We start from the raw sequence: 15,688 nt of genomic DNA on the forward strand, positions 1-15,688 counted from the left end.
CACTGGGATTCGTGCAGCAGAAGACGGTCCTGAAGGTATTGTAGCCCGATGCCATGTAGAGCTTTAGTCACTATAGTTACCGGTAGTTACTATACCTGAAAATATCTATGATCTCACATGGGTCAGAGTTTTACACTTGATCTCTGAAGGCCTTTGGAAGGGAGGTCGGGTCTGCAAAGCAGTAACCCCCAGCCTCTCATCTTCTTCCTGAAAAAGCTGGAGCATTTAAAAAAAAGGTTTTAAATAGCTGAAGCAAGTTATACATAGTAAGGAGGAACAAGGAGTGTGTGTGGTGGTGGTGGAGGAGGGAAATGGACGATGTATCTTTAACCCACAAAGGGTGGAGCAGATTTTGTTCTTAGCTCGCTTAACAATGGAAACTTTTTTTTTTTTTTGGTAATGTTTCCCTCCATCGGTCCTGCCAAGCAATAGGAAAAAAAAGAAAAAAAGTAAAGAAAAGAAACTTGTTCCGCTGAGTTCAACCCCAGACAGGCTCACAACTTCCTTCCTGCTTTCCGACAACCCCCCCTCCCCTCCCTCCTGCACATTCAACAAACGCTGAAGCAACAGCCCAACGACACGGGCGATGTTGGAAAAGGCGAGTAACGATCCACGGCGGCTGAACGGTTGAAAAAAACCAACTATAATCGCAGGAATAATAAAAGTTACCGATCCAGCCGAGCAACAGAATTTGCTCGGGTTTTTTTTTTTTTTGTTTCAGTTACGCGCCGCAGGCGGAGACAAGAGAGAGACGGTTAAAACAATCTTGGAGGAAGACATTGTTTTGAGAGGCAATTTTTCAAGTCTTGCGCGTCTTCGCGGCCGGAGGTGTTTTTCCCCCCCTGGCCATGGGATAGTCAAGGTGCACCGATCTCCCCCGGACAGGTATGACCGACCTCTCCGTTTTCTCCCTCTTGCAACCTTTGCTCCTTTCTGCGCGCATCCTAATCCTACAGCGCGCTTCTCTTGCTTTCCTTGAGCTCCAACTCTTGCTTCAAAAGCGGTCGCTTTTTTTTCCTTGGAGGAAAAAAAACAAAGACCTGGTTTAGGTTGGGATCAGTTAGCGGGCGGGGGGGGGATCAGGTGTTAGGGTATGGGTAAGTAAGCGGGGGGGGGGGGGAACCCCGAGCTTCGAACCGCTCCTTCTGAAAAGTGCCTAAGTCAAATTGGGCAGCCAGCTTCCGTTGTTGAGGGCTTGCGTAAAAGCGCTTTGTTTGGCGGGGGCGCTTCTGGCATGCTGGTTTTTTTTTCCAGATAAATTCCATCGGTGCCGGAGTTTAGAAGACACACAAACACACAAGGAGAGAGACAGAGAGAGATTAAGAGAGAAAAACACACGCACACACATGTCTACTTTTTATCTTTACTTATCTAATGTTTTATATGTACAAATTATCGCCCTATAATTGTTTGACAAATAAATAAACACACATATACACACAGAAAGAGAAACACACACACACACACAGACACAAACACACACACACACAGAAACACACAGAAAGAAAAACACACACACACACAAACAAACACAATCATACCGAAACTATCTTTATTTTTATTTATTTATTTGTCAAACAAGTATAGTATTGTAGTACAAAAGCAGACACAAACACACACACAGAAACGCACAGAGACACAGAAAGAGAAACACGCACAGATGCACACAAGCACAATCATACCGAAACTATCTTTATTTTTATTTATTTATTTGTCAAACAAGTATAGTATTACAGTACATATTAACATAACATAACATAAGTAGAAGGTAGTACATAGGAAGGATAATAAGACAGTAGGACAGGGACATTAGGCACAAAAGTGCACTCATGCACGCCCCTTACAGACCTCTTAGAAAAGGGGAGATGTCAATTGTAGATAATGTAAGGTTGAAGATTTTGGGGTTGGGGGAAGCAACAACAGTCAGGTAATGAGTTCCAGGCTGTGACCACTCTATTGCTGAAATCGTATTTTCTGCAGTCAAGTTTGGAGCGATTTACATTCAGTTTGTATCTATTACGTGCTCTTGTGTTGTTGTTGTTAAAGGTGAAGTAGTCACTGACAGGGAGTATATTATGATGTATGATTTTATGAACAACAGTTAAGTCTTGGCAGCAAAATATCATTCAGCTCTCTTCCATATAGCAAGAGAAGCACTTCAGAAACTAAATGGACTCTTGTTGCAGAGACCAGCGAAACTTGGAGCCCTGATCTTCGGGTCTCCATAGAGATTGCCATCATTTGTTTCCTCCATATAATATGAGGGCAAGACACGCATCACAGGGTTCGGCTTGCACACAAACACACAACCAGCCGCAACCAGCAAGTTTGCAGAATGTTTTAACTCACGCCGCTGTCTTCCCGCTGTCATACTGGGCACACGGTTTTTACAAACAGTGCGATTTTAAGAACCCGTTTCAGGGACAGAAACTGCCAAGGGTGCAAGAGTTGAACACGATTGCTACTTCTTCCAGTAGATAAGTCACTGCCCTACAGGGCTACCGCACTTCCTATTTACTCAATCCTTTTACTTTGTGCACTATTGTGTGCATAGACATGGCAAATGTGGGAAGTGTGAGAAATAAATATTATTTGAAACATGATTAAAAGATGAATAAAGACACCTGAGATAATAAACCCTTTTTTCAGAAATTCAAGAAAACTTTTTTAAAAATGGGTCAGTGAAAAGTTAAAGAAATGTGCATGAAATTATAAATATAACTATGCTCGCTATACAGTTGTAAAACATTGCCACTGGAGGCATGTAATTATTAATATTCCAAGAAGCAATATAATAGAAACTCGTTGAAATAAATTACAAAGAGCATAGTCTTAGTTCAAAGGGCAACAACAACTTTACAAACTCATGTAGCTGCACAAGATTACTCAGTAGGATAAAAGAAAAGCAAATCACTGAATTAAAGTAGCAAAACAATCCAGATGATAGCTAAAAGAAAGGCGCTACTTTTTTCTAGTTTATTCCAAATTAGTGTACTATCTAAAGGAACTAGACAAGCCACACCTAGCCTTAGAAATATTAAGAGTAACTCTAGCAATGCTAATGTTTACTTCATTAGAAAGAGGCTAAGGCAATGGATTCTGTAATGTTTATATTTCTAAGATTTAGTAAGATCTCAGCATTTAAAAAATATTATATGGTTGTTAATAAATGATATAATATATTGTTATTTAAGATGGGTAGGAAAAAATACAGGAAAGAATTGTATCAAATTTATTGCGGCCTACATCCACTGATAAGAAGCCAAATTAAAAAAAAATACTGGAGTCCAATTATTTTGATCTTCAAGAGTTATAGCAATGAAGTTATTGTAGGTTACTGCCTACAGTCATTCGGGATAGGGAGACAGGAAGCATATAAATTAAACAAACAAACAAATGGGGCAAGGCATTTTCAATCAGGATCATAGGGCAGGATGAGAGGCTGTTAAAACTTGTTTGTTTTTTCTATTTTAATTGAATACCATATTAGTTTCTTCATGGAAATACCTATTGGGAATTGAAAAAAACCAATACAAAGGGGAAATATTAAATATTGTTCTAGCATATTTACCTTATTTAAAGTAGAATTATCCTCCACTAAAACCAGCATATCAGCTATTGAGACTTAAAAACAAACAAAAACTTTAAAAGTACACATTTCCATGTCTACCTTGATCATCAAGGGTAGGGAACATGATTTTTCATGTTTCTGATAAAAGCGTATTCAGACCCATGTCTTTATCAAAAGTCCTTCCAAATGTCTATGGCGATTCTTAGTCATCCAGGTCACGGTTATCCCAAAGGTGCTTGTTCAATAGGTGACTGGACTTTCTAGTTTTTCTTTTAAAAAGACATTTTACTTCTCGCTGCAAAAGCTTCTTCAGCTTTGACTGGATGGTGGGGAATGTAAGGATTTATATTCCTTGCAGACAACTGGACAGAAGGCGAATGACCACCTGTCTGCAAGGAATATTTATTTATTACTTGGATTTGTATGCCGCCCCTCTCCGAAGACTCGGGGCGGCTCACAACATGTAAAAAGACAAATCGTAAGTAATCAACAATTTAAAATTTTAAAGATTTAAAAACCCCCACAAACTAACAGACTCACACACAAGCATACCATATATAAATTCAACGTGCCCAGGGGGGGGGGGGATGTTTCAATTCCCCCATGCCTGACGGCAAAGGTGGGTTTTAAGAAGTTTGCGGAAGGCAGGAAGAGTAGGGGCAGTTCTAATCTCCGGGGGGAGTTGGTTCCAGAGGGCCGGTGCCGCCACAGAGAAGGCTCTTCCCCTGGGGCCCGCCAACCGACATTGCTTAGTTGACGGGACCCGGAGAAGGCCCACTCTGTGGGACCTAATTGGTCGCTGGGATTCGTGCGGCAGGAGGCGGTCTCGGAGATATTCTGGTCCAGTGCCATGAAGGGCTTTAAAGGTCATAACCAACACTTTGAATTGTGACCGGAAACTGATCGGCAGCCAGTGCAGACTGCGGAGTGATGGTGAAACATGGGCATACCTGGGTAAGCCCATGACTGCTCTCGCAGCTGCATTCTGCACGATCTGGAGTTTCCGAACACTTTTCAAAGGTAGTCCCATGTAGAGAGCATTACAGTAGTCGAACCTCGAGGTGATGAGGGCATGAGTGACTGTGAGCAGTGAGTCCCGGTCCAGATAGGGCCGCAACTGGTGCACCAGGCGAACCTGGGCAAACGTCCCCCTCGCCACAGCTGCGAGATGTTGTTCTAATGTGAGCTGTGGATCGAGGAGGACGCCCAAGTTGCGGACCCTCTCTGAGGGGGTCAATAATTCCCCCCCCAGGGTAATGGACGGACAGATGGAGTTGTCCTTGGGAGGCAAAACCCACAGCCACTCCGTCTTATCCGGGTTGAGTTTGAGTCTGTTGACACCCATCCAGGCCCCAACAGCCTCCAGGCACCGGCACATCACTTCCACCGCTTCGTTGACTTCCTTCCATTCCTCAATATCCAATCAGATCTGAAGAAGCTTCTTGAATGAGAAGCAAAACATCTTCAAAGAAAAACAAAGTCCAGTTGCCTCTTGAAAAAGCACCTTTGAGAGTCCCCTTTCAAGAATTTCTCCAGGTCCCATCGACTAAACAATGTCATCTGGCGGGACCCAGGGGAAGAGCCTTCTTCGTGGCGGCCCCAACCCTCTGGAACCAGCTCCCCCCCGGAGATTAGGATTGCCCCCACCCTCCTTGCCTTTCGTAAACTCCTCAAAACCCACCTCTGCCATCAGGCATGGGGGAATTGAGACATCTCCCCCAGGCCTATATAGTTTATGCATGGTATGTTTGTGTGTATGTTCTTGCTTTTTAAATAAGGGTTTTTTAGATATTTTAAATATTAGATTTGTTGTACATTGTTTTTATTATTGCTGTGAGCCGCCCCAAGTCTATGGAGAGGGGGGCATACAAATCTAATAAATAAATAAATAAATAAATACATACATACATACATACATACATACATACATACATACATACATACATACTACTAGGCTCTTGGTTGAAAAATCCAGTGTGGATAGAAGATTGTAAAATAATCGTAGTATATATTACACATTATGTTGTTTTATTTACTCAAATATCATTGCCTAAAGTTATCAGGTTCCTCACTCTTCTAAGTGGACATTAAAAAGAATATCAATATATATCAATTTTGGTTATAAAATGAATATTGCAGTATAGAAGGAACATCATAGAAAAAGTGCATAGACCAACAGTACATTACATATTATACCTACATGTGCTTATTGTCTTATTTGTCCATTACAAAACTCATTGTTTGACCATGTGACTATGACTGTGGACTATGTGAATACATTTTGGCAATCCTGTATTCAAAATTCATTATGGTTTATTCTTTCCAGTAATTTTGGTGTGATCTTATGTAATATTACTTCAGTTTCAATAGAATAGAACAGTGATGGCAAACTTTTTTTTCCTTGGGTGCCGAAGGAGCATGTGCGGGCGCTATCGCACATGCGCGAGTGCCCACACCCATAATTCAATGCCTGGGGAGGGCGAAAACAGCTTCCCACACACCCTGGAGGCCCTCTGGAGGCCGGAAATGGCCTGTTTCCCAAGTTCTGGTGGGCCCAGTAGGCTCGTGTTTCATCCTCCCCAGGCTCCAAAGTCTTTCTTGGAGCCAGTGGAGGGTAAAAACGCCCTCCCCCATCCCCCTGGAGGACCCCTGGAAGCCAAAAACGGCCTCCCAGAGCCTCTGTGCAAGCCAAAAATCAGCTGGCTGGCACACACGTACATGTTGGAGCTGAGCTAGGACAACAACTCATGTGGCAGCAGATATAACACCGCATGCCACCTATGGCACCCGTGCCATAGGTTCGCCATTACTGGAATAGAAACTTAAATATTCAAAGCAGAGTTAATAATTAGGCAAACCTATTAGCAAGTAAAAAAATCTACACGTTATTCTTGTAGGCAAGTAGATGGATAAATCTCCAAAACTAGCACACAGAATGACAGATAAACGATTACATTTGCCATAGCATTACTGTCTTGTTGGGTCAATGAAAATTCTTAGCATATAATTGATACAAAAATAAGAGGTGTTGTTATATTTGGAGAAGCAGTACCACACAGATGGATATTATGTGGTTATAGATATGTCTACATTTACACAATACATAAATAGCATAGCACATATATTTTATTTATTTATTTATGAGATTTATATGCCACTCACTCCGAATATACACTAAAATATGCAATACTAATAGAACTACAGTATACTGTATATTCTTACAGCAGGAAATAATTATATATTGTGTTTTGTCAAATTTTAGAAATAAATCCCACTCAGTTCAGTAGAATTAACTCTAATACAGAATACAGTCATATTTTTTGACTTGCAAATAATTGAGCATGAAATTACTGATGTAAATCATGCCAGCCATCGTGTGACCATGCCTGATTTTACAAACCTTTCTGCAGTAGTTGTTAATTTAATTTAACATAAATTCTGTTGTTGTTAAGCGAAAACTGTGGTCATTAAGAAATCATTTCTCTGCAATGAATGTTTTCTGCTGGAAACCGAAAGTAAACACTTATTTCAGGCAAAAAGTCATAAATTGTGAGTACGTGGCTGTAGTACACTTCAGATGGTGATAAATGCAGGCCAGTTGCTGGATGTCCATAATACAATCACTTGACCCTGGAAAGAGCCCAACTGTGCCAGGTCAGAAGTACTATTTTAGGTCTGTCATTACTTTGTTAATAAGTTAAGGATTACCTGTATAATCCCAACAACTTCAGTAAACAGACAATTTATTGAAAGTTTCAAAAATTAATTAACCCAAAAGACAGTAATGTGTGTTGTGACTTTCAAGATGATTCCAATTTCCTTCACTCTCCATCACTAGCAGGAATGATGGGAGAGGGTGCAGTAATAGTAAGAAAGGTACAAATTTTGTATCTTCCCATTAGGCAATACTGTATTGTAATGGGAAGTAAAAATGAGCACAGATACAGTTGAAAGTTATGTAAAGTTATGTAAAAAGCAATAAAGTAAAACAGCAAAGTGTTGCTACACAATACTGTTCCACCACAGAAAAAAATGAATTCACAAGAAAAGCTACAGCTCTGCTTCCTTTAGTCTCAAATATTTATGGATACTATTGTTTTAATTATAACATTTTATTTTTCATTTTCTCAAATGCAATTTATAGAGCATATAATGATGAGACTTGTATCATTACTTATCACAACTTCCCAAGCCAGCATTTAAGGTCTTCCATCATTCCTTTCCATAGTTATTTTTGTTTTAAAAAGAAAAAATCTGTGTAGTAAGTTTTGGTTTTCCTAAGTCCCATGACTTCTCCTTCCCACCCTCCCAAGAGAAAACCCACATTTAGTCCACTTGCTCTTTTATTTTCATGGAGCATCTTCTGATACTTAGCTACTTCCTTCCCTCCTATTTTTGTTTCTTTCTGACTCATAGCCAGAATGTGGGTAATTGGCTACTAATTTACAATATACCACCTCAAGCTTTTCCATTTCTTGACCATCTCAGTGTCCTCTTGGGGGTTTACCCCGAGAAGGCGAACTTGTAGCTTTAGTCATACTTTTATCCTTTTATAAAACAAATCTGAATTTAAGACCAACTTAAGGAGACCAAGAAGACCAATCTTCTTGCCATTGAGCTTTTTTCCATCATAGGGAATATTGATTGTGAGATCAAATTTGGGCCAGTCACCGGGACTAGAGATTTACCCGTGCAAACTTTGGGACTTATGCTGGGGCCCATCTTCAGGGAATTATAGGAGCCAAGGGCTTGGCAGCACAAAGAAACAATAGCCAAATGCCAGCCATCAACATACCAATCAGTCAATAGAAAGGCACCACATAAACATGACTCACAGAACAGCCCCAAAGTATGTGTTCCAATGAAGAGAAATTCAGCCTGCCCGGTCTCACAGATAAATATAATGTCAAATATAGCAATAGCATTTAGACTTATATACTGCTTCATAGTGTTTTTACAGCCCTTTCTAAGCAGTTTACAGAATCAGCATATTGCCTCCAACAATCTGGGTCCTTGTTTTGCCCACTTCGGAAGGATGGAAGGCTGAGTCAACCTTGAGCCCGTGGTGAGATTTGAACTGTTGAACTACAGCTAGCAGTTACTTGAAGTAGCCTGCAGTGCTGCACTCAGAATCCACTGCGCCACCCTGGCTCTTATAGCTGTATTTAGTAAGAGGAGAAATTATGGTATTTTGTTTACAAAGCTTCTTGCATTAAGTAGCTTCTATTTATTCCCTTAAAATGGGCTCCACATTGAATCCAAAAGCTGGGAAGAGTAAATCTATGGGTGACTGACCCAAATTCAGTCTCCTACCATTACCCTGTGACACCTACATATATTAATTGTTATTGCTGAGAGATAATTCCCCCCCCCCCCCACATGCTCAGAGGCATTCTTCTAATTCACCTATCAATTGTGTTATTTGCTTATTTATTTTACTGGAAAATAGATGTTAAGCCTTGGCTTCTAAGTTATGTTGCTATAGCCATCACAGGCCTGTACGCTCCCTCTAGTTTTCTCTTTTCTTCTTCCTCTCAACTGTATGGTTGTAAAATTGACTTCAAGGTTGATAAGGTTTGTGGCCAACCGTTGCATTTAGCACTTTGAGGGAGTTTAGATCACCAAAGGGAGTGGGGTAAGTTACAACACATGATGTGTTTCTCAATGTTAAAATGACGAGAAACTGTGCTGTCACTTTTTAGCAGACATGAGGAAACGGGTTTTGTCGGCTTCCTAAAGGGTCCTTGGGGCAATCTGGGGATACTAGGTATTTAGTGAGCCCTGCACATCAAGACAACTAGACACAAGAACAGTTTCCCCCCCGAACGCCATCACTCTACTAAACAAATAATTCCCTCAACACTGTCAAACTTTTTATTAAGTCTGCACTTCTATTTCTACTAGTTTTTTCCTCATCATTCCTATCACCCATTTCCTCCCACTTAGGACTGTATGACTGTAACTTGTTGCTTGTGTCCTAAGATTTTTTATTAATATTGTTTCTTCATTGCTTATTTGACCCCTATGACAACCATTAAGTATTGTACCACGTTTCTTGACAAATCTGTATTTTCTTTTATATACACTGAGAGCATATGCACCAAAGACAAAGACTTGGCCAATAAAGAATTCTATTCTATTCTATTTATTTACTTGCTTGCTTGTTTGTTTGTTTATTTATTTATTTGTCAAACATGTATAGGCTAGTAGTAGTTTGTATAAACATAAGTAAAAAGTAATGATAAAAAAAGGCCAATAGGACAGTAGAACAGGGAAGGTAGGCACAGTGGTGCGCTTATGCACACCCCTTACAGAACTCTTAGGAACCGGGAGAGATCGACTGCAGACAATCTAAGGTTAAAGTTTTTGAGGTTTGGGGAAGGAACCACAGAATCAGGTAGTGGATTCCAGGCACTGATCATTCTATTGCTTGAAGTCACATTTTCTGCAGCCGAGTTTCGAGCGGTTTACGTTTAGTTTCCCATCGTTGCTTTATTACTCACATAAAGGATCCTTCTCTCTTATCCGCGCCTCCTGGGACCGGAGCTTGGCATGGAAATTAGAATCTGGATTATTGCAAAGATTCAGGTTAATATGCTATTCCTTTGATCGACGGGATGAACTTTTTTAAAAAGAGGCGGAGCTGGACTCCGCTGAACCTTTGCGGTTTAGCAAGCCGGGCTCAGGAGCGAGAAGCTTTGCAGCCATTGGTCGAGCCGTTGTCTCCCCCCTAGCCAATCGGCGGGGCCCGTTTGAGTACTCTCCGTTTTCGCGCGCTCGCCGTCGCGCCTCTCTCTCTCCCTCACCCTTTTATTTTTCTTTTCTTTCCATGCAGTTTATGGAGCCGTGGCCCTGGGTCTGCCCGTCGCCTCAGCGCGCCTCCCGTCCCCAGGGCGATGCCGCCGCCGCCCCCTCCTAAGAGGACGTGGGCCGTCCGGCAGAAGCCGACCTGGGTGAAGGAGGCGGAGGAGGAGGAAGCCGAGCCTGTCCCCCGGCGGCCGGACCCATGACTATGGCCGTCTTCTGCTACGCGCTCAACAGCCTAGTGATAATGAAGAAGAGCGGCGAGGAAGAGGAGGAGAAGAAGAAGGGCGGGGGCCGCCGAGGAGGAGGAGGAGGCCGGAGCAAGACCCCGCCTGCCACGCGCAGACCAGGGCCGCCCGAAGCCGTCCGGGGAAGCGAGAGGCACAGCAGCTATTGCCCTTCGCCTCTGGGCAGCGGCGGCCGTCCCGGCGGCTCCCCCCCCACCGCGTTCCTCTTCCCGCCGCCGTTTTTGCAGTCCCCTCGAGAGCTCGGCAGCCCCGCCTGGGCCAGTCCCCAGAGCCGGTCTCCTTCGCCCGGCTGGAAAGAGGCTGGCGGGACGTCCCGGGTACTCCGGCGGGAGTTGCAGAACGTGCAGGTGGTGGAGAAAGTGGGGCTCTTCGAGGCGCACATCCAGGCGAGCGGCTCGGGGGCCGCCCCTTTCCCCCTGAGGAGTCCCCGCCTGCCCAGGAGCAAGTCGCCTTCTTCCCCGAGCCGGCCTTGCCCCTTGCAGGACACCCAGTCGAGGCAACAAGAGATAGATGAGGGAATCAAGGAGTTGGATAAACTGTGGTTCCGACTGGAAACCACAGGGAAGGCCGTAGAGAAGGAGGCAGAGGAGGGTTCTGGGGACGCTCATATACTACAGGTGGCCCCCAAAGGAGAAACTGACTGGCGCTCTCCTGTTGAGAAAGAAAATGGACTCTTCACAGAGCAGCAGTGCCCAAAGGCCATGCAGTCAAAGGCCAAAGAGACCTTTGGGGCCCAGGGTTCAGGAGAGGTGGAGAGCAGGAGCCCAATTGAGATGGGGAGTTCGGATCCAGTGGACAAAGGATGTGCCTTGTTGAAAGGGCCCAGTTCCAACCAGACGGGGAGGGTGAATGGGATTTCCAGGGCACTGGAGTCCGGGCAGGGGGAAAGGGATCTCTGGCCTGTTGGGAGGCAGGGCTTTGAATTGAGAAGCGAGCCTCAGGAAGAAAAAGACTCCAAAGAGATGGAGAGATGGAGAAGCCGTGAGGAAACTGTGAGGGGCTCTGGTGAGAAGAGCACCATCACGAGGCAGCCAGGGGAAGGCCAGGCACAACTTTTGGAAGGGTCAAGCAAGGTGAGCGGTTGCTGTGTGAACCAAAGCTTCATAGAAATTGGGCTGTGGAGGAGGGACTTTTCTGGAGGGCAGGGCTCAGGAGCCATGGAGATGCCCCTTGGAAAGCCTCTCCCTCCAGGAGACCCGCCTTGCCTTGCCAGGACTGACAGCAAGGAGGGTAGCAGCAGTCTGTTCGCTTTGACATTCTCTGAGAAGCAGTCCTTGTCTGAGATTATGGCTGAAGCCCATGCTGTTGGGCTGCAGGAACAGCAGCTTCCTTCGGGGATCTCTACAGCACTGCCCCAACCTGGGTGGTCCCTAGTGGAAGGTGGGGGCTGCTGTGGAGGTACAAACATTCCTGCTGTTATTGTGACAGACCTTGATGCTCAGGAAGAGGAAAAAACAGGAGCAGCTCCACCAAAGGACATGCCAATGAGGAAGCTGTCTTCTTCCTCAGCTTCTTCCACTGGCTTTTCCTCATCCTGGGAAGAGTCTGAAGAAGACATCTCCAGTGATCCTGAGCGATCCTTGGACCAGAATCCAGCCTTCCTGCAGACCCTGGATAAACCCAGAGTGGTAAGTTCTAAGTAAGCGATATCTCAGATGATTAGGAGAGCCAGGTGTATGGCTAAAATTTGTCTGACAATCTTTAATGAAAATAGAATACCCTTAACAATTTTTTTAAAAAAAGAATGGTCTTTTAAAAATTAAGTTTCGGTGATATTAACTTTTCCTGCATTTGACTCGTTCTGTTGATCTTACATCGTTAAAAATGAAAAACAGTAAAAGCATTAAGTCTGCAAACTGAACTATAAAACTTGTATCTCAGTTCCAGGTGACTTTAAGGGACCATTCCATCAATTATGGAATCCAGAAACTGGCATGGAATTTATTGATGGAAAGAACTACAACATAATGAAATTAGATTTTGGGATGTGGGGGAGGGGGGAGCATAAATGGATTACATCTAATTTTTTGTGGCAAAACAGATGCGATTGATTAAGTCTAATAATTTAATGCACAATTCTGTGTATATCTGCTGAGAAGCATTCTGCAGCCACATTCTGCACCCAGTGAGATTTATTCCTAAATAAGTGTGTAATCTAAACAGAATCATAAAGTTCAAATGAAATCCAGAGATAAGGGAGACTTGGCTCCTGCCCCTTGCAAAATCTGTTAAAGAAAATGGTTAACTCATTATTTAAATCACTAAAGTCAAAGAACTACTGATTTAAATCAAAATTCCTTGACATTCTTGACCTTCTAATTCTTCTAAACAAGCATACATGCTGACTGCTCTAACAAAGGGTAGCATTATGCAAGCAAAAAATATCATTTGAAAAATTCATATGTACTGCAGAAGTCTTTGGACATTAGATACCTACTTCCATTATCATTATCTGTATATAAATCAGATGGCTTATTTGAGGACCAAGATTGCAATGTAGATTTCCATTTGAAGAACTAATTTAAATTAGGGGAAAGTGTTATTTAAACTTACTACCTATACAATAGTGGTTTTGTATGAATCTACTACAGTGCTGAAAAGAGAGATGAGATAGTGGTAATACTGTTTGCAACTAGTATGATGATTTTAAACTCATATAGGCCTATAATTGCTGTAGGTTCAACTTTTCATAATCAAATACCACATGGGTTGAACAAAAAATGAGGATAGATAACCATATTGTATTACTAATTTGAATTTTAAGGCTTTCCTTAGAGCAGAGAGTTTCAGCTGTTAACATTTATCCCGAATAAATAGGAAGAATGACTATTTGTTACTTTTTAAAAAGTTGCCAATTTGCCACACAATTTTATTTCATTATTGAGAAATGTATCAGCTGTTATTAACTGGGGGTGTTTCATGCTGTAACTCTGAAATAAAAAGCCAGAACAAGTGCCAAGCATTCTCCGGTTCTATTAGCTCTGGCTTTTTATGAACAGCTATAAGTAGCATATAATTTGGAATCTTGTGATATAAATCGCATAAATAAATATAGAATAGAATTCTTCATTGGCCAAGTGTGATGGGATACACAAGGAATTTGTCTTTGGTGCATATGCCCTCAGTGTACATCAAATATACATTTGTCAAGAATCATGAGTTATAACATTTAATGATTGCCATAGGATTCTAATAAGCATTCAGGAAACAATATTAATATAAACTGTAAGGATCCAAACAACAAGTCACAGTATACAGTCATAAGTGGGAGGAGATGGGTAATAGGAATGATGAGGAAAAACTAGTAGTAATAGTAATGCAGCCTTAGTGAATAGTTTGACAGTGGTGAGGGAATTATTTGTTTAGCAGAGTGATGGCGTTTGGGGAAAAAACCTGTTTTTCTGTCTAGTTGTCTTGGTGTGCAGGATTCTATAGCAACGTTTTGAGGGTAGGTGTTGAAACAATTTATTTCCAGGATGCAAGGTGTCCATAAATATTCTCATACAGCCCTCATTTTGGCTCATGCAGTATACAGGTCCTCAATAGAAGGAGATTAGAGGAAATGATGATGATAGCTTTTTTTCATTCTGAAATGTGTATATTTGTCTAAGAGGCAACATCAATATAGTTAACTAACTTCCAATCTTAGGATATTAAGTATTCTGTGGTTTGGGACAAAGAAATATGTACAGTCCAACATTCAGTGTCACAGTGCAAAATCAAACTCAACCCAGACAAGACGGAGTGGCTGTGGGTCTTGCCTCCCAAAGACAATTCCATCTGTCCGTCCATTACCCTGGGGGGAGAATCATTCGCAACTTGGGCGTCCTCCTTAATCCACAGCTCACATTAGAGAAACATCTTTCAGCTGTGGCGAGGGGGGAGTTCACCCAGGTTCGCCTGGTGCACCAGTTGCAGCCCTATCTGGACCGGGAGTCACTGCTCACAGTCACTCATGCCCTCATCACCTCGAGGCTCGACTACTGTAACGCTCTCTACATGGGGCAACCTTTGAAAAGTGTTTGGAAACTTCAGATCGTGCAGAATGCAGCTGCGAGAGCAATCATGGGCTTTTCCAAATATGCCCATGTTACACCAACACTCCACAGTCTGCATTGGTTGCCGATCAGTTTCCGGTCACAATTAAAAGTGTTGGTTATGACCTATAAAGCCCATCATGGCACCGGACCAGATTATCTCCGGGACCGCCTTCTGCTGCACGAATCCCAGCGACCAGTTAGGTCCCACAGAGTGGGTCTTCTCCGGGTCCTGTCAACTAAACAATGCCGCTTGGCGGAACCCAGGAGAAGAGCCTTCTCTGTGGCGGCCCTGGCCCTCTGGAACCAACTCCCCCCAGAGATTAGAATTGCCCCCACCCTCCTTGCCTTTCGCAAGCTACTTAAAACCCACCTCTGCCGCCAGGCATGGGGGAACTGAGATACTCTTTCCCCCTAGGCCGTTACAATTTTATGCATGGTATGTCTGTATGTCTGTTTGGTTTTTATTATAATGGGTTTTTAATTGTTTTTAGTATTGGATTATTATTATATGCTGTCTTATTATTACTGTTAGCCGCTCCGAGTCTTCGAAGAGGGGCGGCATACAAATCAAATCAAATCAAATCAAATAAATAAATAAATAAATAAATAAATAAATAAATAAATAAATATATAACTTAGTATTCAAAGCTATCTGAGCTTACTACACATTACAGTATATACCAGTTCACCTGGAAATCATCACATTGGAGAAAGCTATATTGTAGTTTGTTTCTAGTGTTTGTTGATAAGCAAAACATACTAATTTAGCTAACACACCCATTAAGATAATAAACCTTATATTGTTCTCTTATAGGCAAACTTTATTTGAACAGACAGTTCGTAATTCCTTATTAAGGTTTTCAGAATGATGTTTTGAGATTTTCTGTACTACAGTGTCCCCTCAATTTTCGCGGGGGATGCGTCCAGAGACCGCCTGCGAAAGTCAAATTTCCACGAAGTAGAGATGTGGAAGTAAATACACTATTTTTGGCTATGAACAGTATCACAAGCCTTCCCTTAACATT

At 42.5% G+C, this 15,688-nt stretch overlaps 1 protein-coding gene across 1 annotated transcript in view; it reads left to right on the top strand.

Moving 5' to 3' along the window:
- The first annotated feature begins 573 nt into the window (after positions 1 to 573).
- Positions 574 to 15,688, top strand: part of ITPKB (inositol-trisphosphate 3-kinase B) — a 103,640-nt gene continuing 88,525 nt past the window's right edge. The window contains exons 1-2 of the mRNA XM_070734320.1: positions 574 to 885; positions 10,407 to 12,251. Of these exons, the coding sequence (XP_070590421.1) occupies positions 10,578 to 12,251 (1,674 nt within the window). The 5' untranslated portion in view covers positions 574 to 885; positions 10,407 to 10,577. The remainder of the gene's footprint in view (positions 886 to 10,406; positions 12,252 to 15,688) is intronic.

Source organism: Erythrolamprus reginae, chromosome 1 (genome assembly GCF_031021105.1).
Source record: "Erythrolamprus reginae isolate rEryReg1 chromosome 1, rEryReg1.hap1, whole genome shotgun sequence".
NCBI classification, from domain to species: domain Eukaryota; kingdom Metazoa; phylum Chordata; class Lepidosauria; order Squamata; family Dipsadidae; genus Erythrolamprus; species Erythrolamprus reginae.